This window comes from Mirounga angustirostris, unplaced genomic scaffold (assembly GCF_029215605.1).
Source record: "Mirounga angustirostris isolate CCGP_5_RB_7025 unplaced genomic scaffold, mMirAng1.0.hap1 SCAF_1, whole genome shotgun sequence".
Taxonomy (NCBI): Eukaryota; Metazoa; Chordata; class Mammalia; order Carnivora; family Phocidae; genus Mirounga; species Mirounga angustirostris.
Window position 1 is genome coordinate 4,492,260 of NW_026991709.1, and position 27,473 is coordinate 4,519,732.

Here is a 27,473-nt window from a genome sequence, read left to right on the forward strand (position 1 = left end):
TGAGGCTTCCACATGCCAGCTAGGATCAGCATCTCCTTCCTTGGGTAACACAAAGATACAGTTAGTGTCGTTAAAATGCTCCCTCCTTGATCCTCTCCCCCCATCCTACCTCCATTGTTAATCTCATTAGACCCAGAAGAAACCTTCCCTCAATGTACAGTCCCGCAGGAGTGAGTGGTTTTTAGGCGTGGAAGTTTGCAATCACACTTCTCGACCTCTGACTCAGATATCTTTCCAAGATCCAAGCTCATTCAAGGCTGGGAATCTTTTTCGCCCAAAGGTGGAAAACCACCTTTTCTCCCCAATTCGTTCTACGTGTACCAAAGATACTGTTGTTTAGAAAAGGATGGAGGTACCCTGCTGTCTTTAAACTGCACTTTAGATCTGCTGTTGGGGTGATTAAAAAAAAAAAAAAGTTACTTCCAAAGTGTAGAAACGTGAGACACTAATTTCCAGGGAATTATGCTTAGTGAAAAAAAAGCCAATTCCAAAAGATCCCACACGATGTCATTCCCGTGTGCAAACATAACCTATTTTGAAATAACACAATTTTAGAAATGGAGGTTAAGACTCGTGATGGCCAGGGTTTGGGGGTTCAGTTCTACAAAGGGGCGCCGGAGGGGCCATTTCCCGATGGTTTGTTCTCGATCTTGACAAGCAGCGGTAGATACACGAACTTACCCAGGTGATAACATTGTACAGAACTTAATGCACGCCAACGAGGACAAGTAAAAGCGGGGGAATCTGAGGAAGATCCGTGCTTTGTATGAAAGTCCATCTCCTGGTTGCTGGATGCTTTTTTCCTTTTTTGGCCAAGTTCTGCCAGGTGATGGCGCCGGGACAACGTAGCAGAGTCGCTTATTCCCTACAACCGCGCAGAAAACCAGATCGCCTCGGCCCCAAGCCACGCGCCCACCCACTCAGGCCAGCCGCCGCGCGCGCCCGCCGGAGAACGCAGCGGCCCGACACGCCCCTCGGCGCGTCCGCGGGGCCCCGGCGCCCGGCGGGAGGCGGGGCCGGCGGGCGGCGGAAGTGACGTCAGCGGGCGGGGCGCACACCTGGGCACCTGGGCGGCCGCGGCGGCGCGGGGCGGCGGCGAGACGCGCGCGATGGAGGGCGAGGGCGGCAGCCCGTGGGCCCTGGGTCTGCTGCGCACCTTCGACGCGGGCGAGTTCGCGGGCTGGGAGAAGGTCGGCTCGGGCGGCTTCGGGCAGGTGTACAAGGTGCGCCATGTCCACTGGAAGACGTGGCTCGCCATCAAGTGCTCGCCCAGCCTGCACGTCGACGACAGGTCAGCCGCCCGGGCGGGGGCGCTGGGGCGGGCGACGCGGCCGGGATCCGGGGGCCTGGGATTCCGGGGGTTCTCGTCCCCACCTGGGTCGTCTCCGGGGCACGCGGAGGGACAACCGAGCGCCCGGCGGTGGCCGCGCCGCTTGCTGGGCCCGAGGGACGCGGAGGCCAGGGTGGCGAGCTACCCACCGGTCTCACTGAGCGCTCCGGGTCCCCGACTGCGGCTCCTGCGGGGGACTTCGACGGGCCGCGTTTGGTGGAAACGTTGCGAGGCGCCCAGTGGTGTTACCTGGCCTCGCGTGAAGCCTCGGATTTTCTGGGCTTTGGACCCGCGCGCCTCGGAGGCGCGTCCGGCCCGCCGGGGACCCGCCTGGGCGCTGCGGTCGGCGCCCGGCTTAGAAAAATTGCCGTGTGGGGAGCTGGGCTTTGTGAGTTAGTTAGACTCCGTTCGACTTACTTAGTAATTTACGTTGGAGCACAAATTGGTGTAAGACGGTAATTATTTCGGTCGGAAGTATTGGTCTGGCTTGGCCAGGCTTCCTCGGCGCTACGGGGCTCGGGCTTGGCCTTGGGGTCCGGCCGGCGCCCCAGCGGGTCGTGTTCCGCCCAGCGCCTCCTCGCCACACACTCTAGTTTTAGCTGACTTTATTTCGACACGCAGCCTCTGGGGAGGGGTCTTTACATTGACCTGCTTTGTGGTCGAGCTAGAGCGCCCTCCCTCCTGCACCCCAACCCCCACCCCCAGCTCCAGCCCCAAAGCCAGCACAGAACCTGCCTGTCCCTGCCTAACAGGGGTGCTCAAGTTAATGCCGATTGGAAAGGACGCAAAGCCGCCCCTTAAACTCAGTCGCTGGATTGTGATCCACACATCATTTTGGAGGTGGGAGTGGGAGAGGGGGGTGTCGAGAAGCAGCTCTTTTTTTTTTTATTCCACCTTTTACATTTGCGTTTTAGGAGTTTATAGGTAAGCTTCGGTTGAGCACATTTAAATGATCATTTGGTGAAAGTTTGCATTCTGCCTGGAAGTTGTGTTGAATTCTGTGTGGAGATCTCCCTTACAGAGTCAGTCCCGGACACAGACTAAAGAAAGCAACTCCCTTTAAACCGCACACGGCCCCTGCTGTCTCAAACACCTGGTTTTTAATCCTTGGCTGACGGAGTGTTGGCGCCTCCAAACCGGTGGGATGGTGGCGATGCCCTTCTCAGGGGCGGGCTGAGTCCCCAGGCCTAGGATGGGAGGATTGCTGTGCTTCTGCTGCGGCCTCATGCAGTAGAAAATCGGCCCCGTGTGCTTGCCGCCTCGTATTTTCATCCCGGCCTGAGAGATGACACAGTACAGCTCTTGGAGGCTCCTTGCTGTAAGCCTCAAACCCAGCGTTTTGTGGAAACCTCCGTAGAGTGGTGACAAGTGCCATAAAAATAGCACCAAGAGGGGCGCCTGAGTGGCTCAGTTGGTTAAGCGACTGCCTTCGGCTCAGGTCATGATCCTGGAGTCCCAGGATCGAGTCCCGCATCGGGCTCCCTGCTCAGCAGGGAGTCTACTTCTCCCTCTGACCCGCTTCCCTCTCGTGCTCTCTGTCTCTCATTCTCTCTCTCTCAAATAAATAAATAAAATCTTTAAAAAAAAAAAAATAGCACCAACAAAGGTGAAGTGCTGTGCACCACCCCCCCACCCCACCCCCCGCAGCTGCTGCAGATCCTGGGAACTTCTCTGGCCGGGAGGGGCGCTGTGGTTATTTTGACAAAATCCAAACCGCTTTGAATACCAGCTAGTGGTTAGATCCCGAAAGGCAAGACCCTGGCGGCCTTTTTGGGCTCTTGGGGACATGTGTCGGATGGAGTCTTCTGGTCAAAGTGAGCTTTATTCATCAACAACGTTTTTTACGCCACTTCTTGTGTTGGAAGAGCAAAGTAGGCAAGCTCGTCCCCGGGCTGTCGCATCAACCTGCATCCACAGACTCTGTGATTTCCAGCCACCAGGCCCTTGTTTCTTGGGTGGCCCAGATGGAGGTAGGGTTTCTCCACTCGGAGGCGGATCACTGAGGATATCGCATAGCCTGGGTGAAAAGTGTTTTGTCCTTTAACTGGAAGCCTTTCCTGCCCTGCCCAAACCAGGCAGGTGGTGGCATGTCCTGGGCGGCCAGGCCGAGGTCAGCATCGCCCAACAGGAAGAGATTCACCTCTTGCACTTTGCCGGCCCGGTAGGGCAGGCTGGAGTTCTGCATTTGCAGCGGTGGCTGATTTCTCTGCTCTTGGTGGGGCCAGTTCCCCCCGGTTAAGGACTGACGTATTCAGCTCGGGGTTCTGGAAGGAATGTGTCGGCACCTCTGGTTGCACTGCAGGCCTGCAGAGTTCCGTCTAGACCTCCAAATGGTGGTTTTGCTACCTGTCCTGCCACATTTTGGCAGGTCGACCCCGACGGTGCTCTTTTGACGAGCTGCCTCCCATCCCCACCCCGCTATTTGCAAGATGTTCCCTGAAGTGGGGAATAGGATTTTCGTGGGGTTCTGGGAGCAGCCCCCACCCCCGCTGCGGCCCTGGCCCCAGCCTTTATGCCCCGTCTTTGGCCAGATCCCCAGGACCCGCCCCAGGCCCCTCAGAGCTGCAGGCCACCCTCGGGCCTGTGAGTATGTGCAGGGGAGGTCAGGGACTGCACCCTCGAGGATCCCTGGGGGCAGGGGCCAGGGAAGCACCTGCCAGAGGAGCTTCCAAGGGGATCTTCAGGGATTTCACAAGTGATACCGTATCGATCTGTGTTTCCCACTCCCTATGGGCATGTCCGGTGGCTTTGGGGAGATGTGTGACCTCCCTGGCGAACCCTGGTGAGGGGGTCATGAGGGCCAGGGTGGAGTCTAGGGATGGGCATGTTACCACTGCAGCAAGCACAGTGACCCCACAGGCCCCATTCCTCCAGCCTCCGCCCCTCCCTTGGGCTAAGACAAAGCCCTGAATAACAGAGCGCGTGGCCCCAGCAGCGACGCCATTGGCACCAGCTAGTCCGGACGAGCCCGAGCAAACCCCAGGTTTGCAGCTACAGAGCTGACAATCTGACAAGCCCGTTTCTTGTCGGTTTTAAAAATAGCAGTGTGGGAACCCTCGGAGGCTCCCTGGGAGCATACTCGGGTGGGTGCGAGGTGAGAAGGCCTAGCCCAGAGGCACCAGCTAACACATGATTAAACCACCCATTTTCCCTGCCGTCTTTCCCAAAGCTGGTTCCCGGTCCCCCCTCTCAGGAGCTCTTTGTTCCTGGCCCCCTTTCACCACACCCGACCCTTGCTCTCCCCCTGCAGTGTACTGCCCCTCACCACCACCATTTCATCCCATTCTTTCCCCTTTTCCACGGCAAATGCTCCAGAGAGGGAAGCCTTGGTGTCCCTCACCATCGGCCTGTCTTTGGAATTTCTGACTGAGAGTGAGGCTAGCCCGTGGCTTCTTAGAAAGTATCTTTAGTATCTTTAAGAGATGGTCTGTCTAATGCTATTTCTGCTATTTTCCCCTGCCGCGATGCTCTCGCTGGGAGGGAGAGAATACCCATCGGCCAGCCCTAAGTGAGCAACAAATTGAATTAACGTAAGTGCTATTGAAAAAGAATATTGGAGGGCGCCTGGGTGGCTCAGTTGGTTGGGCGACTGCCTTCGGCTCAGGTCATGATCCTGGAGTCCCTGGATCGAGTCCCACATTGGGCTCCCTGCTCGGCAGGGAGTCTGCTTCTCCCTCTGACCCTCCCCCCTCTCATGTGTTCTCTCTCATTCTCTCTCTCTCAAATAAAATCTTAAAAAAAAAAAAAAAAAAAAAAAAAAAAAAAAAAGAAAAAGAATATTGGACAAATTGAACCCCACCTTGGTCCTGTTAATGCTCAGATATTTTCCATCTGGGACCAAGAGAGGAGGTCCTGGCGTGGGGGGGAGGTGCTTTGTCCATTCCTCCTGGGAAGCAGAATTTAAAAAGCCTTCCCCAAAGGCTGAAGAAAAGGAGCCCCTTTGAAACAATCCCAGGAGAGAAATGTGACGCCCGTCCTGCCGAATTGTGCCTGATTTTAGATACTCTGTTCGCGCATCACAATTCGCAGGGTGCTTTAACTAAGACTGAGGTCAGTGGATTCAGGTGCCTCAAGCTTGACTCCTAACAGCGAAGAAAGGGATTTGATGGTGCAGACCGTGACCCGCGAGCCATGGCCTAGGTGGAGGCTGGAGTTCCGTGCGCTGGGGGCCTCCGGGAGCTCTGGATCTGTAGTTTCTTCTCTGTTGTCTACCTAAACCAGAAACACAGCTTGGAGGGAAAGTATATTTAAACTAAATAATTGCTGTTGACAACAAAACAATTGGTGGTTTCTTTCTGTGTGAGGAGCACTCAGTCCTGTCTGGTGGCTCCCTGAGAGGGCTCATTCCAAGCTCATTGAATTGCAGATGCCGCCCAGGTTATCTGCCTGGGCTGGGGCGGGGGGGGGTGGGGGGTGGGGGTAGCTTCCCTAAGCCCATGGCTCCTGCTGGGGTGTAGGTGGGGGGCGGGGTCCCTGGGGCAATTAAAGAAAAGCTGAGAGGTTGGGGTCATTTGGATTTGGGCTGGGTGCTCACTAGATAGTGAACGGGTTGCAAAATTTTTGTACCAGCCCTTCTGAACAAAACCAATGCTAGCGCTTAGGGGGCCCCGGTCAACCCCACTCCCCAGGCCTGTGTGAGGCATCTCCTCTCTGTGTCCCCTCAAACCTCCACGAGAAGGTTTGTCCTGCAACCCCCCTTCCTTGCCCCAGGGAGGTGTGGTGATGGGTAGGGTCCTCTCTGCTTGAAGGCATGCTGATGGTGTCATCCGAAGACCGTTTTCCAGGCTAGCTGGTTTTCCTGGATGAAATGTCCTTGCATGTGTGGTCAGTTGCGCAAAGCCTGCCTGGCATTCTTCCGGAGAGGGCACGGGGCTCTTAGCACACTCAAGCTGTGATCGGCATTTGGGAGCAAACCAGCACCGGGGGCCCTTTCTGAGTTTTTGAACTAAGGTACATGCGGTGGGTCTCTGTTGGGGGGTAAAGGGCCTAGGGATCAGGGGGAGCCGCGCACCTGCTGAACTCGGCTGGTGGGGAAGCAGGCGTGAGTGATGTGCTGCCAGCTGGCTGTTAAGTCGCTAATGAGCTCAACAATCAGAAGTCACCCTGGTTTTAGGTATTACACCCTTTGGGCAAATGGAAGAAAACACTTTATTTGCAGAGTAGCTCAGAGCTTCCAGTAAATGAGAAATTCCACCTTGATGTAATTGACTTTGTTCTCAGAATCCGCATGGGTTATCAGTCAGGCTTGGGTGGAGGGCTCATCTCTGGGTGTCTCCCTCGGGAAGATGACCCTCCCTCGTCACTGTCCAGCCGGTAACACCCAAGCCTGTGCCCCAGGAGGGGAGCCTCCCACCGCTCTCCTGCTGCAGGTGGGTCTCTGTGCATCCCCCGGGGTGGGGGGGCAGGGCGGGCAGGACACAGGCCCGTGCCACAAGGATGCGGTGCCCCATAGACACACACCTGGAGGGGAGGGCGGCAAGCCAGCCACTTTAAAAGAAAATAAAAGGAATAGGAACAGACAAGTTCTAACACTGATTCTTAACCAACTAGGAAACAGAAGTGGCTGCTGATTATTACGTCCACTTGCTGCTTGGGCGCGAGTGCTGTTAGAAGTGGTAGTTAGTGGGAGTAGTGAGTGTTAGAAGGTAGTTGTCCTGGTTTAGTGCAGATAACTAGGTCTTCCGAGGAGGAGGACAGGGGAGATGGGCCCAGGGGTATCATTTTTCTGTCTTTAAATGACCGGCGTTTTCCCGACGCTTGATGATGCTGGCACCCAGCCGCTCCCTCTCTTAGATGCCCGCAGACCCAGGGCACGGGGTTAGGGTCTGCCTCTGTGTGGGTGGGGCCGGCTGACCTGCCCCCCCCCCCCCCCCCCGCCCCGGGCGCCAGAACCTGTGGCTTCAGAGTTTCCACCGGAGGGAGGGAGCGGCTCTACAGCCCCGCGCAGGGACCCCCCCTCCCCACGCAGCATTGCACTTTTGTGGGCATTTGGCTTTCCACTGATTGGCCATTTAGCCAGAGTGCTAAGAAAGCAAGCCATGCTGAACTCAGTTTTGTTTTATAGTAATGGCATCTTCATTCCTGATACGTGTTTCACTGGTTCCTAAGGCCACTGGGATTCTTTGCTCCTTGAGTGTGTTCGAAACCAAATTCTCCACTTTCTCCGGGGTGCTCCCCCGAGCATAGATGAGAAGCCACCCACTGACTCCCGGCAGAGATCCAGGGCGTCCTTGCTAACTCTCTCCTCCACACCCATCAATCGTCCAGTCTCATTGATTCTCCAAAACATGCCCTGTGTTGTGTCTGCCCCGTTCTCTCTCTCTCTCAGGCAGAGCTTGGGTGCTACTGTCTTTGACGAACAGGGTAACCCGGGGCTCCTCCTTGCCAGCCGGCACTCCTCCCTGGGAAATGTTTTCTAGGTGTATGGGATGCCTGGCAGCATGTAGTCTCAGAGAGGAGGTCAGTCAGAAATGAACTCATTTGGTTGGTACAGTGTTGGGACTCTCCCTCAGGCTAGCACATGAGAGCAGGTGCAGGTGTGGGGAGGGTGGGCAGGAGCCGGTGCATCCAGGCTCTGGAAGATCCCCTGCGGCGGGTTCTGGGCTGCTTGTGCTGGAACCTGCATTTTGGGGAGTCCCTGAGGCCACCCCAGCCTGCGGCATGCAAGGCAGTGTGCAGATGCTGGACCTGCTCAGTTCCCAACTGCAGTAGGGTGCATCTGCGTGTGGTTCTGGACCTTTCCTTTAGGAGTTTATTAGAAAGCATGTTCCCCAGCATGCACCTGGGACCTACTCTCCAGGAAAAACAGATTAGCTTTTTTTTATTGGATAAATTTGACATTGTGTAAATTTAAGGTGAATCCTGTGTAATGTTGATACCTTTATATAATGCAATATGGTTGCCCTTGGAACGATATTTGTCATGTTACATACTTACTGTGTGGAATAAACTATGTTTATTCAATTGTATGTGGCTATTTTCGCACTCGTGACAGGTTTGTACCCTTAAACGCCATCAGTCTTATCCCCCCACCCTCTTTCTCCTGGTCCCCACCATTTTATTCTTTTTCAGATTCCACATATAAGTAATATCACATAGTACTTTCTCCATCTGGCTTACTTCACTGAACATAAGGTGCTCAAGGTCCATCTCTGTTGTTGCAAATGCCAGGATATCCTCCTTTCTCATGGCTGAGTAATTGTCCATTGTGTGTGAACCACACCTTTTTTTATCCATTTATCCGTTGATGGGCATTTGGGTTGTTTCCATATCTTGGCTATTGTGAATAATGCTGTGATAAACGTGGGTGTGCAGATCTCTTGTGGAAATCTTGTTTTCATTGCCTTCGGGGATCCTCCCAGATGCAGAACCGCTGCATTGTGTGACAGTTCTACTTGAACTGTTTTGACGAACATTCAGTTTGTTTTCCACAGTGGTTGAATGCATTTACATTCCCACCAAGAGCGTTTCAGGATTTCCCTTTCCTCCACATCCTCACCAGCACCTGTTTCACGTGCGTTCTTGATGCCAGCAGTTCTGACAGGTGTGAGGTGATAGCTCATTGTGGTTTTGGTTTTCATTTCCCTGATGGTTAGCGATATTCAGTATCTTTTCATGGGCCTGTTGGTCATTATGATGTCCTCTTTGGACAGATGTCTGTTTGGTTCTTCTGCCCATTTTTATTTTTTTAAGATGTTATTTATTTGCGAGAGAGAGAATGAGAGACAGAGAGCATGAGAGGGAGGAGGGTCAGAGGGAGAAGCAGACTCCTTGCTGAGCAGGGAGCCCGATGCGGGACTCGATCCCGGGACTCCAGGATCATGACCTGAGCCGAAGGCAGTCGCTTAACCAACTGAGCCACCCAGGCGCCCCTCTTCTGCCCATTTTTAAATCAGATTTTTTTCTTTAATTAAGTTGTGTTTATTATCTATTTCGGATATTAACCTCTTATCCATATACGTGGTTTGCAAAATTTTTCTTCCATTTTGTTCCTTGTTTCAAAAGCAGAAGCTTTTGAGTTGGATGTAGTCCCATTTTGCTGATTTTTGCTTTTGCTTGTGTTTTGGTATCAATGTCCAAAAGATCATTGCCAGGACAGATATTAATGAGCTTCTTCCAATGTTTTCTTCTAATTTTATTGTGGCAGGTCTTATTTTTAGGATTTTGATCCATGTTGAGTTAATTTTTGTGAGTGGTGTGAAATAGGGGTACAACATCATTATTCTGCATGTGTTTTTCCAGTTTTCTGAGCACCCTGTGTCAAGAAGATTATCTTGTCCTTATTGGGTGTTTGTGGCTCCCTTATTAAATATTAGTTGACCATAGAAACAGAGTAAAATTAAAATAAAGGCTGGGAGTACTTACGCAGGAAATTCCAGACTATAGTGGTTTATTTTAAATTTGGCCGAGATGCGCTTAGCTTGGTCTATACTGGGGGTTCTCAGACTTGGCATTGTTCTCATTAGGGCTGGATAACTCTTTGCCTTGGGAGCTCTCTTATGCATTGTGGGATGTCGAGCAGCATCTCTGGCCTCTACCCACTGGATACCAGTGGCAGGCCTGAGCTGTGACGCCCAAAATGTCCCAGACTTTGCTCAGTGTCCCTGGGGGCAAAGCTGTCTGTACGTGAGCATCACTGATCAATACTCAGGGATCCTCTCCCCAAGGCACCCATGTACAGCTTCTTGGCAGATGCCCACATGAGACCCCCGACCGCAGTGGTTGGATGTGTGGGTCGAGGGGTTGAGATCCTCCTGCAGCACCCGGTGGCCAAATGGGAGCGGGGCCTGGGCGTCTTCATCTCAGCCAGCTTTCTGGGTGCGTTCGACCTGTCCCGTTTTGACAACCACTGATCTAGATGGCACATGATCAAGCCCCGTCCTCCTGTGATTCAGCCCTTTTACCTGCATACTCTGGGACTTTTGCCCCATAACGCTAACACAGACCGGGATACGGGGACTCCAACCTGTGAGTCCCTGGCCTCACCAGACAAGACCTTAGACTGGGGGCTGGCACACTCTGTGGAGGGCTCGGGAGCAAACGTTTGGAGCTCTGCAGCCCATCGACTCCATGCCACAGCAGCTGGTCTCCATCTCGAGCAGGAAAACAGGCACAGCCGTGTGGCGTGAACGGGTGAGACTGTCTTCCTGTCAGAACCAAGGGCAGGCTGTGCATAGTGCTTGGGGGTCTCTGAAAAGGTTGGACATAGAACTGCCCCATGACCCAGCCGTCCTGCCCAAAGGGTTGAAAACAGGGACGCGAACAGGTATTTGTACCCCAGCGTGTCCAGACATACAGCTTCATTCGTCTGATGACTGGGTACATAAAGTGTGACGTGGTCCTACGACGGAATAGTATTCAGCCACGAGAAGAAATGAGGTTTGGACACACGCTACAACACGGCTGAACCATGAGCACATCATGCTGAGATGCTGAGTGGAAGAAGGCGAGACACTGGGTACTGCACTTCTGTGAGATGCGTAGACAAGTTCGTACAGGCAGGAGGTAGCCTGGGGTGAGCGGGGCCGGGAGGACGGGGCTCCTGCTGAATGGACCCAGAGTTCTTGTTGGGCCGATGAACAAGGTGTGGGCGTAGAGCGTGGGATGGGGCACAGGCCTGTGAGTTTACTTGATGCCTTCGAATTGTACACTTACGCATGGTTAAAATAAAAACCCTGTTAGGTGTATTTTACTACAACTAAACAACGGTTTTAGAAGAAGTTGGCTTCCCCGGCTGACATGCCTCTGACATAAGTGTGGGGCTGGATTCAGGGACACTGGGCCAGATGGAGTGTTGGCTTCACAAAGGAGGTGACGAGGGGTCTTCGGACGATGCTTTGTCTCACGGGAGCCTCTCTTCCCTCGTCCCAGGAGAAGGGATTGCCAGCATCAGCCGCCTCGCTCGGTGACCCCAGCGCACAGTGGCTCAGTGCTGCTCCTGGGTTTTCCAATGAGAATTAGCATTTCCTCCTCCTCATGCACAATCACCCACAGAGCACAGAAGCGTCTGGATAGCCGTAGGACTGATGACCTCGGGAGGCCCCGAATGGGATCATGCAACATGCATGTGGGTCATTTTCTCCACCCATGGAGCTGGTGGCCTCTGGGCCGTGGTGCTATGTGTCAGTGGCTGGGTGAGGACCACGCACGTCTCACGTCTTCCAACTTTTTCAGGGAGCGCGGGGAGCTTCTGGAAGAAGCCAAGAAGATGGAGATGGCCAAGTTCCGCTACATCCTGCCCGTATACGGCATATGCCAGGAGCCTGTGGGCCTGGTCATGGAGTACATGGAGACGGGCTCGCTGGAGAAGCTGCTGGCCTCCGAGCCACTGCCGTGGGATCTGCGCTTCCGCATCATCCACGAGACGGCCGTGGGCATGAACTTCCTGCACTGCATGGCCCCGCCTCTCCTCCACCTGGACCTCAAGCCCGCAAACATCTTGCTGGACGCCCACTACCACGTCAAGGTAGGACTCGCCCGGCACCGTGTGCGGGGCCCAGGCGGCCGGGGCGATACAGGGTGGAGAGGGCATGGTGCTTGGGGGAAGGCACTTGAAGCAAAGGCCTCTGTCAGCATAAGGACTCCAGCGACTCCCAGTCTTGTCGTGGTCACCGTAAGCCCCACAGAATGTGTAGCTGGGAAATGGACCCTTATGCACCTGCTAGATCCTGGAGCAGGAGTCTAAATTCTGGGCACTCTGGAAAAAAGAGCTTACGGGGTTGCAGATTCGGGTCTTACTGGATGTCTATTGAAATCCGGTTAGGAGTCAGACTGTGGGTGGGCTGTGGGTAGACTGTCTCCATGGGACCCCGGGCTCTGTGGTGACGGCTGCATCCCTTTCGGTGGTCTCAGGGATGGTGGTGGTGGGAGATGCGAGTGTTCCAAAATGGAGGCTCCACGAAAGGGGCTCCGAAGGGGGCTCATTCTGTCCTCATCATGTGAGGCCTCTGAGGTCTGGTTTTGTTCTTCTTTTTGGATAAGTTTATAAACCACAGAAAGGCATGAGGGATAACAGAGCTAAAAACCAGGTACCAGCCACCTGGAATCACAGTTAATAACGTTGTCAGGTTTGTATTTCTTTGAATATGTCTCTCCTTTGGAGTGCCTTTGTGTCCCGGGTCCTGTGGTGGACACCAGGGCGGGACACGTGTCATGGGTTTTCTCCCTGTGGTGATGCACGCCCGCTCCGGAGGCCCGGGGCCGTGTGCTGGCCTATGGGATGCACCTGCCGCCGCGCTTTCCCTGCACCTGGCCCGAGAGTGAATGAGAAGAATCCCAGAGCAGTGGCCTGAATCCCTTCCTCTTCCCTGTGGGAACCGGTCAGGGAAGGGACTCACCTGTTCAGACACTTAGCTCTTCCTGGCTGGTCACATGGCACTTTCAGGGTCCCCTCCTTTGCTGGCCCGAGGGCCAGGAGGGACTGGAGTTCAGTCTGGCCCTGCCCCCCGGACTCTGTCTGGAAGGAGGGGTGGGACCAGGTGGCAGGCACCTGCAGGCAGCTCCCCGGGCCCCAACTTTGCCGCAGGCCCGGCCAACCCGAGGCCGACGGGGAGACCACTTTCCACTGCGAACTGTCCCTTGAATGGATGTCACCCAGAGATCAGATTGCAGCGGGCAGATGGAAATGCTCTCCTGCTAACAGATGGTCTGGTGTGAATGGGTGCCACGGGGGCTCCCAGGTTTGCTGGAGCCCGGTTTCCTTCTGGCTGGCATGCTGGCTTCCCGTGTGGACCTTCTGCCCCTGCTGACATTACAGGGTTGTTTCAAGGAGTGTGCGGTCCCCTGGGCACCCAGGGAAGCGTGCAGCTTCTGAGCTCGGGCTTGGACACACACAGGACTAAGGAGCAGTGGCAGACCGTGTGGTGTGCCAGAGGTCCCGCCCCCGACAAGGTGCCCTGGGTGGTGGCCTGCTTCCTGCTAAAGCTGCGGCGCGGGGGGTCACACCAGAGGCCAGGGTGGCCCGGCCATCGGTCACCCATCTGCGGGGACAGTGGGTTCTGTGCCGTGCGGGAGATGCGCACAGACCGAGCGTGCAGCACAAGGGTGTCATGAGGGTGGAACAGGTATGGGGCCGAGGTGCCCCGCAGGCTGCCTGCGGGGTGCGGGGAGGGGTTATTCGCAGAACTCCAGCTGAGGGTGGGGGTGCCACGGGGCCGGGGTGCTGGGTCTTCAGAGAGGATCAGGCTTTGCTGCTGGCAGGAGGTGGGGGCACAGGCAGAAAGGTCATGGAAAATTGTAGGCTTCTTAGCGGGAGGGAAAGCAGGAGGCTAAGTTAGATTAGGGGAGGGGGTGCTGAAGGGCGGAAGTGGGGGTCTCCCGGGAGGCCACACCAGGTGTGCAGTGCTGTCACCTGGTGGGTGGGGTCACCGTCTGTGTTGCGAGGGTCAGAGGGGACAAAGTGCTGACAGCTCAGTGCCTGGCCTGCGGACGTGCTTGCTGAGGGTAATGCTCTTGGTACCATTGGGGTTGGTGGCCAGATGGTCATTGTTTGCTCCCCGGGGATGCTGACCTTCGTCCAGGGAGGCCTCCAGTGCTGGGTCCGCAGTAGACACCTGATACTTGCTGTTCCCTGCGTGACACGCTGGGGGCTTGCTTTCCTGGTAGGTCATCCTGCTTTGGCTCTGAGCTTCCTCCGTTTGAACACTTTTTTCTCCCTCTCCTGTGTGCACGCTGGCTTGGCAGCCTGGCACTGATAGCCGTTTTAGTAAACGGGTGAAGTTTCTGGAAGAACCCAGTGCCAGTGGGTCCCAAGGAGCCTGGGGCGACGGGCGGAGCAGAAGCCAGGCGGGAGCGGGTGGAAGCCAGGCCCCGTCTCTGCTGGTGGGACGCGCAGTGACCCTGGGGCTTCCCCAGCGCCCAGAAAGGCCCCCAGGGAGGGGGGCCTGCTCTTCTGTGACCACTGCTCAGCCGCCAACAGACAGATGACATGTTTCCATCACACATTTCCTGACTCTGAGAAATATGGCGCGGAGGGCAGTGTTTGAGCTGCCATGTTGACTGGAAGCTCTGTATTGATCGATCGGCCCCCGGATTTCGGGGCAGTTTGCAGTCTGCGATTATCTGGAGCGATGAGACTTGAATCTGGGATCTTGAAATGAGATCATAAGTTGTCAGCCTCCCCCCTCCTCTTTGGGCCCCTCAAGACTGCCTTTCTGTACCCAGCAAGGATGATTGGAGCTCAACCAACTACCTACGTTGCAAAATGCATTAAAGAGGCTTAATATTAAATTAATATTTGATGTTAGTATTAACTAAGTGAAATACCAAGGGAGCAAGCCCATTTCAAGTTGAAAACGAAATAGCTTAGTTTATTGTTTTTTTTTTTTTTTTTTAAATAGGCTCCACATCCAACGTGGGGCTTGAACTCATGACCGAGATCAAGAGTCACATGCTGCACCCACTCAGCCAGCCAAGTGCCCCCTGAAATGGTCTCGTTTAAAGTCTCAGGCTCCTTCAGGTCCAGTTTGCCCAGACCAGACCATATCCAGAGGGACCCTGAGGGTCCTGTTCCCCTGTGGTCCGACAGGCCTTTCTCTCTAAGCCAGCACAGCCCTGACCAGCCCCTTCCTTGGTCTCGTCCGGCTGGGCCCAGAAGGTGAAGGGCCCATGTCCTGGGGGCACCTGTGAGCACTGAGCAGTACTGAGGCGGGCACTGAATGTGAAAATGTGTTCGCAAATTATGGGGCGTTTGCTGTTACACGATAGACGCTGGGATGGCCTGGGCCCCGGTGTCGAGGATCAGGGCAGACAGTCAGGCCCTGGGCAGGACAGGCGGGAAAGGGCCAGAGGAGAAACCCGGTGGGGAGGGGGTGGGGCGTGGAGGTCAGCGGCCACCAGAGAATTCGGATTTCTGATTTGCATTTTGATGCCATAGCTTTTACATGGAATTTATGCTTATTTTCTTACACCAAGGACGTTTTGAGGTGGCTGGCTGTACCTGCAAACAACTCGAAAGGCCTTGAGCCGGCCGGGGGCGGGGGGGGCACGGGGTGAGGCCCCTATAACCCAGTCGGTCTCCACTTACGAATTTAAAAGGTTGAAGCGGCTGAGAGTTTGAACTGAAACATTGGCACTCGTCCACTTGGAGAGGCACAATGCCCGGCTCTTTCGGCCCTGAGCTGCTTTGTGGATCTGCCAGGCAAGCCGGTGGGCGGGGAGTTTCTTGAAGACCCACACGGCAGGCGGCGAGCAGCCAGGGGCCCAGGAACCGCCAGGCTGCACATGGAGAGCCCGGCCCCGTCCTGCCCCCGTTCTGTCCCATCCACTCTCCACAGGTGTGGTCAGGGAGCCCTTGCAGGACCGGGGGACCGGGCGTAAATTCTCCCTGTGTTCAGCGGTGCTGACTCCAGGCTGTGGGCTCCCCTCGAGGGCACGGCGAGCCCAGAAGTCAGGCCCGACTCAGCCCCATTCCCTATCCCTCCATCCATGCGTTTGAGGAGGGGCCCTGGAGTTCATTAGAAGGCTTCACAATAATTCATAAGCCTTGGAAGAGACTTTAAAGGGGCAGTTTTCCATGTGGGTCCCGAGTCCCTTTGTGCCAGCGAGTGTGACCTAAGCCCACACACAGCGCTTCAGCTGCCGTCCGAGGTTCCTGATTTACACAAGAGGGGGGAGCTGTGGGGAGATGGTGACGCCCCCCTCACTGTGGGGTCCCGTGAGCTTCCTGAGCTTTCCGGACACCTTGGCCCAAAGGAGAGGAGGAGACAGAGGTGTGGGGGGGCCTCTATAGCTGGGGTCCGGGGCTCCTTCAGGTGGTGGGCCCCGCACAAGGAGGAGATGTGCGTCACACCTTTTATGTGGATGCCTTGTGTTGGGTGAAGGAGCCAGCAGGTGTCCGTTGATGACACGCCATTCCAGGTGGAGGCATGCCCCCTCGAGGTTGCATGGTGTGTGTTTTGTTTGCTTTAAGGGGCATCTGAAGGCATATTTCCCTTTAAAGAGCGTGCTGCCACCTGCCCACCTCCCCAGCGGGGCTGCGGCCTAACCAGTGGCCTCAGCAGCGGGCCTTGCTGGTCACATGTCATCTGAAAACCTGAAAACTCGAAGGACTGCTTTTCTCCTGTAGGCCGATTCGGGCTGTCCCCAGTGGCAGGCGTTAAGATTGTAATCTTCTTGAGTTCTGTCTCCCAGTGAATTCCTTCCTTAAAGCGTAATCTTTCCCCTGCCCATCAGGCTCCCCCTGGCCGGGACTCGGTTCTTCCGAAGCCGGCTCTGCCTTCCTGTCTTCCCTGGAGGAGCACAAGGCTGGCCCTCCGGTGCGGGTTCCCGAACGCACCTGCACGGCCTCGCTGGGACGGGGCCATGCGACACTGCAGAGGGGAGGGGTTGATAAAGCCCCCAGAAGGCAGCCCTCGGTGCCTCCCCCTGCGCGGCCCCCGCAAAGCTTGCTGAGCCCTGTCTCATTGCTGTGTTGCAGATTTCCGATTTTGGGCTGGCCAAGTGCAACGGGCTGTCCCACTCCCATGACCTCAGCATGGATGGCCTGTTCGGCACCATCGCCTACCTCCCTCCGGAGCGCATCCGGGAGAAGAGCCGGCTCTTCGACACCAAGCACGATGTGTACAGGTATGTGACAGGTGTGCGTGCGGCCCAGCCGGGGCTCTGCACCTTGATTCTTCGTGCCCCAAGTGCCAGCTTTCCTAGGGGCTGCTCGGTGTGGTGAGATACAAGGTTCAGTCCAAATGAAAGGGTTCGGGGTTTTTAGCTGGTAGGTCCAGGCTGCCCCAGGTGTGCGAGACCGCCGTCCCCTGCCGGCCGGGTTGGTGCCAGTTAGAGACAGTTATGGAACCAGACCAGTGGCTCCTGCACTGTGAAAGCTCCGGGGTTTCCATAAAGTGGGGTTTTTATAGCTCGTCCGCCGCACTCAGTGCTCTGTGTCTCCATGTGCATGGATTTGGATGCCTAAGCCGGGCCCCTCTGGCCCAGCAGCTTATGCTCCTGATGTCACTTACCTTTGACAGAGGAGTGCAGACTCGCCGGGGGCTGTCCACAAACTAGCGTCCGTGGGATTTAGGTACTCGAGAATAATCCCCACGTCACTGGAGCCGTCCTTTTTCCAGTTGCAAAGGTCTTACCCAGACCTGTTGGAGGAGAAAAGAGGGAGGGAGGGAGGGTGCACCTAAGCCCCTCATTGTGGCTCTTGGCTTACGCATGGTGACTGTGACCCTGAGCCCCAGAGCACGAAGCTTCGCCTTTGTGACATCGCCCATGCCCGGAGTGCTGGCAGCCGGCTGGACAGTCAGCCTTGTGCGTGTGCTGTGGGCTCTGAGCTGTCCATCCACTGTCAGTGGTACCGGGCGGCGGGGGGTGGGGGCAGTCCCAGCTTGTAGAATTTGGGGAGAATAAGGTTCTGTGTTTGTTTTGGAGTTGAGAGTTTCAGCTTTTGAACTTGCAGCCTTCAGTTACTTTTCCATGGAGAATTCTTGCCATCTCTATCAATAGCCACTCTCAGCTCAGTGCAGCATGCTGGTGCGGTGTTTGGGCTCCTGGTTTTGTTTTGTTTTTAAAAAATGTATTAGACTGTGCTTTTTTGGGAGGGTATATTCAGAGTAATTTTATACACTATATAGATAGATAGATAGAGAGAGAGAGAAAGTGTATGTATAATTTCTACCAACCAAGAAAGGGCCCCCGGAAGGTCAGCCGGCCCGACTCTTGTGTTCTCTGCCCAGCCTTGTGTGACACCTCAGCGAGCAAGCTCCTCGCACCGCCCAGAGCCGGCGTCAGCGTCTTGCGCCCTGTGCCTGCCGGAACTTGGGGGGAATTAAGCAGACACAGGCCCTTCTGCCCATGAGCCGACAGTCCAGCCGCAGAGCGGCGTTCCTTTCCCTTTGCCCGCCCCCCCGCCCCGCGCGGTTTGAGCTGGCACAAGGCTGCGTGGCAGGGTCGTGTCTGTTGGGTGGCATCTGAGCTGCCACCCTGCTCCGCGGGGAGAGCGCCTGTGTACCAAGCCCGGGAAAAACATCTTGGTGTCCTCTCTCCCTCCCTCTCCCACTCCCTTGCTTTTGAAGACTCCGGAGTGGTTTCCTTCCAGCCTGCTGCCGTGTGGGTGGGCCTCTGGCTCACAGCTACTGACCTGGCTGATTTTCCTTCCAGCTTTGCCATTGTGATCTGGGGTGTGCTCACACAGAAGAAACCGTTTGCAGGTGAGTGGCCTTGTCCTTGGGGGCAGTGTGTCCGTCTGTCCTGGGACAGTGCGGTGTGCCGTGCGTGGTCCCGTCTCTGAGCTGTGCCTGCAGTCGCCTTCCTGCAGGGATGGGGGGCTTGCTCTGGGCCGTGAAGCCGGCGGGACCCTCCTGGGGGGGCCGTGGAGTTGCTGCTCCATCCTGCCCAGCACGTCCTCACAGAGCCACGGCCCACACGGCAGGCCTCTCTGTCCGGAGACGAGCAGTCCTGCAGCATAATTCACGGACAAGAAAAGGCTGCTGTCTGAACGGGTCTGTTCAGTGCGTTTCTTTTTTTAGGTGCCTGGTGATTCTTCCGTGTGTGTGTGTGTGTGTGTGTGTGTGATGTAATATACGTGACATAAAACTTACCCTTTTATCCATTTGAAGTGTCTAATTCGGGGGCATCAAGTGCATTTGCTGGTGTATAGTCACCCCCACTGCGTACTCCCAGAACATTCCCACCCCCCCCGAAGGAAACCCCCTGCCCATGCAGCAGCCCCTCCCCATCCCCCCCCGCCCCGCCGCCCCCCCAGCCCCTGACGACTGCCTAGCTGCTTTCTGTCTCTCTGGATTTGCCAGCTGTGGATACTTCCAGCCAAGTCTTTCTTTTTTAATTTAAATATGATAAAATACATATAAAATGTACCATCTTATCTGCCTTTAAGTGTACGGTTTTGTGGTATGAGGCACATTCACCCTGCTGGGCAGCCAGTCTCCAGGATGGCTGGGTGGGTTTGGCACCGATGTGTCCCCAGCGCCCCCCTCGAGGGCTGCGACGTCTCGTCCCCCTTCAGGCGACCGCTGTTCCGATGTCTGTCCTCAAAGTGCTAATACCTTGACGTGTTATAGAAACCAAGGACTTTTTACCCTCATCGTTTTCCTCTACGGGCATATGTGGGTCACTCATGCTGTTTTGCAGTTTGACCAGAAAGATCTGAAAATTCAGAGCAGAGTCCGTGTGTGGCCCCAGGTCTGGGAGTCCCGTCCTACCTAGTGTGCGTGTGCGTGCCTATTGTCTGCCTCCCTGACTCCTCCGCCTCCGTGGAGGCCGTGGTCTGAGATTGTCTGACAGACACGATGCCCAAGGCCAGGCGCATGACATGAACGTCCAGAGCCAAGGCCTGAGTGTTTTATCGCTTGGGACGTAGGGGAGTTCGAGGTACGGGAGTAAACGGTGTTTCTTGAACCTTTTCCATCTGTTTGGCAGCAGAAAGTCTTCCAGGCGTTTACTTCACTTTCATTTTACTCAGAGGGCCTGCTAGGCTTTAGAAGCGTGTGTTAGAGAAATAATGTGTAGCTGCCCGAGACAGCTGTTGAACAAGATTTAACGGGAAGGCGGCATGGAGCGGCGGAGTAGGATCCTGGCAGGTGGCGGTGGGGACTTGGGGCCAGTCTTCCACACCTGCTGACATGGGTCTGCTGCCACGGCAGAGCTCCTGTGCTGTGGACGAACTGGGAACTGCAGGGGGGTGGGGGGCGCTGGGAACAGGAAGCTCGGGGTCCAACCTGATGGACATTGTGGTTTTAGGCTGAGCAGAGAAAAAAGTCTGGCTCACTGAGGGTCACCTTGGGCCCCTTGGTCTGTGCCCAAGGTTATGATGATAGTAGTGAGTCCATCGTGCTCATGAAGGTCGCAGAGGGGGACAGGTGGGGCCCCACATTATGAACTGCAGGGGAAAAGGCCCCCGTTTATGCACCCCAGACCTGAGCACGCTTTGAGGAGGCCCGGCGTCCTGGCCAGCATCGCTGTGGCCAGCTCCCTGCACAGGCCCCCCAACCCCGCTGGGGCCTGCGCCTTGGTGTAGAAATCAGAGTTTGGGAAGAGTTCTGTGTCATCACAGGGAGATTTGGGTTCACTTGGAGGCTGGACCACATGACTTCATGATTTATAAGTGTTGCCTCCCTTTGGCACGCACGGGCCACTTTGGAACATGTCTCATCAGTTTTCTTCTTTGAACCCCGCTTTCCTTTGAGTTGGATGCCCAGAAAGATCTGTCCTGTGATACAGCACCCTGGTTCCATTTGGTATATCGTAGGGAGTTTCTAAAACCTGGAAAAGGGAGCACAGACATGCCCTGGAAGATCCAGGATTAGAGAGTGCTCCGTGCTTTGCCAAGGAAGTGGAGTGGTCTCCCGAGTGACGTTTGGGGATGGCGTTGGTGACACACCGCCCTCCTCCGGAAGGTGAAACGGCCTCCAGGCCCGCGGAGCTGCCCTGACTTGCGTGCTTCTCCCTGGCAGATGAGAAGAACATCCTGCACATCATGGTGAAAGTGGTCAAGGGCCACCGCCCAGAGCTGCCGCCCGTGTGCCGAGCCCGGCCGCGAGCCTGCGGGACCCTCCTGCGCCTCATGCAGCGGTGCTGGCACGGGGACCCACGCGAAAGGCCCACCTTCCAGGGTGAGTGCGCGGGGCCCCCTGGGACCTGCCGCTTGACTGCTGTGCTGGTGACACGGGAGAGAGTAGATGGGCAGGAGTGGGACGGAGAGCAGACCCAGGTGCACGGACAGGCTGCCCACTGGCCCGGGGCCTGCCGGCGCCTGGGGCTGGGGCGGGGCGGCTGGCACGTGGGGGACAGTCGCAGCCTGCTGCCCAGAGTGTCCCGTGCTTGCTGCTGTGAGTTCAGATACGGCGGTGCATCTTTAGGGGACTGATGGGACCACTCCCTTGAGGCTTTCTTTGCGTTTCTCTTGGGGTCTTGTGCCCCTGGAATGGATGTATCCTCGTGGTAGGAAAGCGATTCTGATGAAGTTAGGATTGGTCATTACATTGAAAACACACTGGGGAGACTATAGGGGCCTCACCTGCCAGGAGCCGGCCACCCCACCACCGTGGGCACATGCGCTGGCGGCGAAACCAGGACGCCGTGGGTCCTCCTTGGAGTCGGGCAGACCTTGCTAGCGGTGGCTGACAGGAGGCCCCGGAGTGGCCCGTGACGTCCGCTGGGCCAGCGGCCTGGGAAGCCGCGGTGCCGGCCAGCCCCCTGGGGTGCGGCGCCCCAGCTGCTGCCTCTTCGGTCCCCGCCCGAGGTCGCATGTTTACGTAGTGAATGTGGAAGTCATTGTCCGAGTGACATGCCCTGTTTTGTTGTCACCCCCAAAAGAAATTACTTGTGAAACCGAGGACCTGTGTGAGAAGCCTGATGGTGACGTGAAGGAGACGGCACAGGATCTGGACGCGAAGCAGCCCCTGGAGCCCAAGAGCCCGGTAACAGCCACCTCTTGGACATCATTTCTCGGGGGTCACTCTCCTTTCTGCAGGCTCCCCTGCCAGCCCGGACCGGCCCCTCGGGTCATCTGGCACACGGAGCCCTGTCCCAGGCCAGTTGGCCTCGTGCTCGGGAGCCAGCCCTGGGGTCCCACATGCAGGAGCAGGAGGGCAGGTCGCATGGCCGGCCTGGCAACCCTGGGTGCCTTTCCTGCCCAACTGCATGCCGTCTCCACCTCCGGTCTGTGGTTCAGAATGGACAGTGTGGGCCCACACTTGACTTTGGAGGGCCAGTGGTCGGATGCTCTTTGAGCCAGGGGAACCGATGGCTCTCATGGGAGGGGGTCTGGGCTCTGCTAATCTGGCTATCTCTGCTCCCCTGACTTGGACATCTGGCCACTTTGTAACTGCCGCTCATAAATGGTTTGCTCTAGGAGAACCACATAGTTCCGTGAGGTACGATGACTAACCCCAAAGGCTAGGGCTCAGTAGGCCCCGGGGGTGGCGAGGCCGCGGCAGACTCATAACGGGAAGCCTGACGTGTTATCTGATACTGGGTGATGTATCCCAGGCCATCCGTGCAAGGCCGTGAGATAAGTACGCGTTCAAGGCGTGCCCGCTGTCTGAACATAAAGGGGCATGTGTGTGAGCAAAGGTGCCTGGGGGAGGCGACCTGGCCACTGATAAGGAAGAGCAAGGCGCCCAGTTCGAGGGTGTGACTGCACCGAGCCACCAGGTCAGAGCAGATCTGCAGTTCCCAAGGACACGGAGGACTGGGGACAAGTGGGCTTGAATTGGGGCGAGTCCACAGCCGCCCTCGGGCTTAATCCCTCACTGGAAATCTGCCTTTCTGGAAGCCCAGTAGGGACATCCTCGAAAAGGCCCTGTCGGTGCATACAGATTGGATTGGCCCTGTTGTCGCGTTAGCTGGGCCCGCCCCTTGCACTTGCCCCCATGCCCCAGCCCCTGTCCCGTATCCTTCCTTTCTTACCAATGCTGGCCTGCCGGGGTGGACACGGCCCAGCGCTCAGGCTTCACACGCTCCCAGCGCCGTCATGTCCCACCCCGCTCGACGGGCTTCCCGTGTCTCTCCAGTCCGTCTTTGCTCACAGTGTGTCTGCGCCCGGTGGACTCTGGGCTCCCTGCTGCTGTGCATGTCGCGAGGGGCCGAGCACCCTGTGTGGCTGCCCGGGGACCCAGTGCCCCCTCGCCCTCCTCCTGCACAGCCTGTGTCCTGGGTGGGGCTCATCCACCCCCCCTCTGCTTGGTTTGCAGAAGCCCGTGTGCACGCCTCTCAAGCGAGCATCCGCGCCAACCTTCGACAGCGACTACAGCCTCTCTGAGCTCCTGTCCCAGCTGGACTCCGGCACCTCTCAGACCCTCGACGGCCCGGAGGAGCTCAGCCGCAGCTGCTCTGAATCCAGGCTGCCGTCGACCAGCAGCGGCAAGAGGCTCTCGGGGGTGTCCTCTGTCGACTCTGCCTTCTCCTCCAGAGGGTCACTGTCCTTGTCATTTGAGCGGGAGCCTTCAACGGGCGGTAAGCGAGGACCCCATGTCCTGGGAAGTGACGTGCTTAATGATGGGGCTGGGGGCAGGCAGTGTGTGTAGGAGTCCGTGTGCAGCTAACAGGACCGGGCACCCAGCTTCTGGACCCAGTCCTTCATTTCTGTATCCGGGAACTAATTGGTCTGGGGCATCAGCGCATAGCTAGCTCACTGAGCACACATCCAGAGAGACGTGCTGGCTGAGTGGCTCTGTGGGGTGTCACTTCAGAGTAAGGGGAACGGGCCATGCCCCCCGCGGCTGTGCAGGAGGTCTAACCTGTGCCAACCCCAGGTGCCAACCTCTGACCTCAGGTTTGCAAAACCCTGGGTTCTGTCAAGTGATTCCAGCAGGTGAATCAAACCCCACACTCTTGAGATCTCTCTCGTAGAGGCCAGCCCTGTACCCCCTTTTTCTGAAACCCCTTTACTTTCTTATTTGTGAGCTCCCCATTTATTTTAGCCATGCATTATAATGGGTGAATTGTCCCTAGAGGTTTTAACATATTGGTCCCGTCATCTACCCTCTGTTGGGATGGGGTCCTTCTCAGGTGATCTTACATTTTTATGTTAATTTTGATGGGTTTTCCTTCAGAAGGGGGTTTTCCTGCCCCTGGCCCAAATGCTGGTCCCTGGGCACAGGGCTGTTGCTTGCTGGAGCTCCCTTGCAGCCCTCCCTCCTTCCCCCCGCTCCCACCCTGGGAGGGTAAGATGCGGTCCTGTCCTGCGCTCAGGGTGCTGCAGCCCCACAAGGCAAATACGGATGTCCACGCTCAGGGTTGTGGTGGCATAGGGGTGGCCGAGTGCCCAAGGGCCGTGGACAGAGTGTGGACCCCAGCAGGAGGGGAAGTTTGTTTTTCCCGGGGGATCAGGGAATTCTTCCTGGAAGGGAGGGCTTTTCCTGCATGGTGTGAACCTCGTGGGATTTTTAGAGTGGAATATTTGGGGCAAAAGAGGGCATTCTGGGTTGAGGAAATGTCTTACAAAGACAGCTCGCTGGGCAGGGCCCAGCTGGACAGCTTGACTGGGTGATGAGACTGAACAGGAAAGAGATTCCCCATCTCTGGGGGAGAAGTATGTCGTAGAACTCTCTCTGGGTCTGATACTCTCAGAGGATCAGTTCCTGGCTCCTCTCCAAAGCCCGTGTAAACACACGAACCCAGACTGGGCGGACTGGGTGGGTTGGATTTTCTTGAATTCCATTCTGTACCCCCCACCCCCAAGCAAGTCCCCTGGAGGGAGTTTCACGGAGGGAGGGGTTCTTGCTCCACGCAAATCAGAACCCAGACACTGTAGTAGGGCTAACCTTTCCATCATGAATAACAGTCCTTCTGAAACGGGAGAATTCAGTCCTTTGAGGATTGTTTTAGGAAACCTTCACGATGTCTCCAGAACAAGAGGCTGCATTTGGAGGCCGGGGCGGGGAGCAGCCAGTGGCCCGGGAAGGGCACCCCTGGCCTGGGGACTGGGGGCGCCCGCCTGGCCTTTGCGTCTCTTTCCCGTTTCTCTTCTTGATGAAGGACCGTCGGCAATCACTGCCGTTTCTGAGCACACACGGCTGAGGTTTTCATCCTGATCTGATGACGACCCTACAGGACAGTAGGATGACTTTCCCTTTGCCCGAGGTCTCCCCGGTACATCTGAAACCCAATAACACGGCACAGATGGCTCTTGAGTGATTTCAGGCACATGGCGACCCAGAGGCCGCGGGGGAGGTGTGGGCCACGTCGGGGCTCCAGCCAGGCCCTGGGAGTGGCCCGCGGCCTGAGCCTCGCATCCCTCTCCCCACAGATCTCGGCACGACAGACGTCCAGAAGAAGAAGCTCGTGGATGCCGTCGTGAACGGCGACACCAGCAGACTGATGAAGATCCTGCAGCCCCAGGACGTCGACCTGGTGCTGGACGGGGGCGCCAGCCTGCTGCACCTGGCCGTGGAAGCCGGGCAGGAGGAGTGCGTCAAGTGGCTTCTCCTCAACAACGCCAACCCCAACCTGACCAACGGGAAGGGCTCCACCCCCCTCCACGTGGCCGTGGAGAAGAGGGTGCGGGGTGTCGTGGAGCTCTTGCTGGCTCGGAAGATCAGCGTCAACGCCACGGACGAGGACCAGTGGACGGCCCTGCACTTCGCGGCCCAGAACGGGGACGAGTGCAGCACTCGGCTGCTGTTGGAGAAGAACGCCTCCATCCACGAGGTGGACTGCGAGGGCCGCACGCCCATGCACGTGGCCTGCCAGCATGGCCAGGAGAGCATCGTGCGCATCCTGCTGCGCAGAGGCGTCGCCGTGAGTCTGCAGGGGAAGGACGCCTGGGTTCCGCTGCACTATGCCGCCTGGCAGGGCCACCTGCCCATCGTCAAGCTGCTGGCCAAGCAGCCCGGGGTGAGCGTGAACGCGCAGACGCTGGACGGGAGGACGCCGCTGCACCTGGCCGCCCAGCGAGGGCACTACCGCGTGGCCCGCATCCTCATCGACCTGCGCTCCGACGTCAACATGTGCAACCTGCTGTCTCAGACGCCCCTGCACGTCGCTGCGGAGACGGGCCACACGAGCACTGCTAGGCTGCTCCTCCACCGGGGTGCCAGCAAGGAGGCGGTGACGGCAGAGGGCTGCACCGCCCTGCACCTGGCTTCCCGGAACGGGCACCTGGCCACCGTCAAGCTGCTGGTGGAGGAGAAGGCGGACGTGCTGGCCCGGGGGCCCCGCAGCCAGACGGCGCTGCACCTGGCCGCCGCTGGCGGGCACTCGGAGGTCGTGGAGGAGTTGGTCAGCGCCGACGTGCTCAACCTGTCTGACGAGCAGGGGCTCAGCGCACTGCACCTGGCCGCCCAGGGCAGGCATGCCAAGACGGTGGAGACGCTGCTGAAACACGGGGCGCTGGTCAACCTGCAGAGCCTCAAGTTCCAGGGCGGCCACGGCCCCGCTGCCACACTCCTCCGGCGAAGCAAGACCTAGCCTGCTGCGCCCGAGACTGGGGCCCCCGTGGGCTTCCTGTCCCATTGCTGTGTTCCACTGTGGGGACAGAAGGATGCTGTGCCGGCCGGTGCCGCTCGCCTTGTCTGTGGCCTGGCGGAACATTGACCGAGCGGGCCAGCGAGAGGCAGGTGGCTGCTGACTCCGGGTTCACATGCGGCGTCTGCTCTGGCGTGTCACCCTCCGAAGGCAGTTGGTTAGAACGCGCTCGGCTGTCGACCCATTCACCGATCGGCACGCCCGCCGTCAGACGGACGATGGGTCGGAATCATTTCGTTGTGCTCCTTGCTCCTCGCGTGGGCCCCTGGGTGCTCGAGCCGTGGCTAGGAGTGAGTGCGAGCTGTCTTGAGCCGAGCCACCTGTGATGGCCTGGAGCGCAGCAGTCTGGGGAAGCAGGGGCGGGAGGAGCTGTGTCTTTTATCTTCCTACCCAGCGGTAGGCAAAAGAGCCTGTTTCAGAAAGTTTTAGTGGAATTCTTGTTTTGTAGAATATCTTTAATAGACAAATATGGTATTAACTGTTGCTTTAAACTTGTTAAAAACGTTCACGTCCTTGGGTTGTCTGGTCTGTGAAGAACTGAATATAAAGTAATAAGGTTGGTTTTTAAAAGCAAGCCAACAGTCATCCGACCTGCTCTTTTATGTCCAAATTTGGCAGTCCTTGTGGGTGGCCACCACGTACCCTGACGGTGCAATTTGCTCTTGCGCATTGCTGGTCGCCTCCAGTGTTCTTTGAGCTCTAGAGCGCCATTTTGGTTTCGGACTGCCATCAGTGTTACCAGCTAGATGGGCCACCTTGCTTGGTGGTTTTCTTCCAGCTCTGAAGTTGGTGAGGTGGTGGTTTGGACAGAGTGCTACCGTCTTGGGGCCTCGCGGGTTGTCTGAGCCGCGGACAAACGCCTACACCGCGTGGGAGCCTTGGCTTTTAGGGCATAACTCCCGGGGGCGGCTCCAGGACACAGCGGTGCACTCTTGGATGCGAAAGACTGGTTTCTAGCCCCATGCCTTCCTTGGCTCGTGTCCCGCGTGGCAGCCCCCGAATGCTGTTCTTTGAGTAGGTTCGCTGCGGGACGCGGCCGTGTGCTCAGACGTGCCCTGTGGCCTGGTGTACAATACAGAGATTGATGTTAATGTACCGTGTATGTTAATATGAATCTGTGCACAGGATACTTCTTTTCTATGACAGGAAATATCCACTCTGCTTAGAACTGGCTATGTTTTAATACGCCTTGCTCTTTCACGACATTGAGCTACGGTTGTAG

The 27,473-nt window shown here is 56.8% G+C and overlaps 1 protein-coding gene across 1 annotated transcript; it reads left to right on the forward strand.

Annotated features, from left to right (window-relative positions):
* The first annotated feature begins 1,109 nt into the window (after positions 1 to 1,109).
* RIPK4 (receptor interacting serine/threonine kinase 4) lies at positions 1,110 to 27,473 on the forward strand. The gene is made up of 8 exons (XM_045863578.3): positions 1,110 to 1,291; positions 11,504 to 11,795; positions 16,746 to 16,894; positions 18,425 to 18,474; positions 20,737 to 20,895; positions 21,599 to 21,702; positions 22,981 to 23,239; positions 25,035 to 27,473. The coding sequence occupies exons 1-8, from the start codon at positions 1,110 to 1,112 to the stop codon at positions 26,192 to 26,194; spliced, it is 2,355 nt and encodes a 784-aa protein (XP_045719534.1). The 3' UTR covers positions 26,195 to 27,473.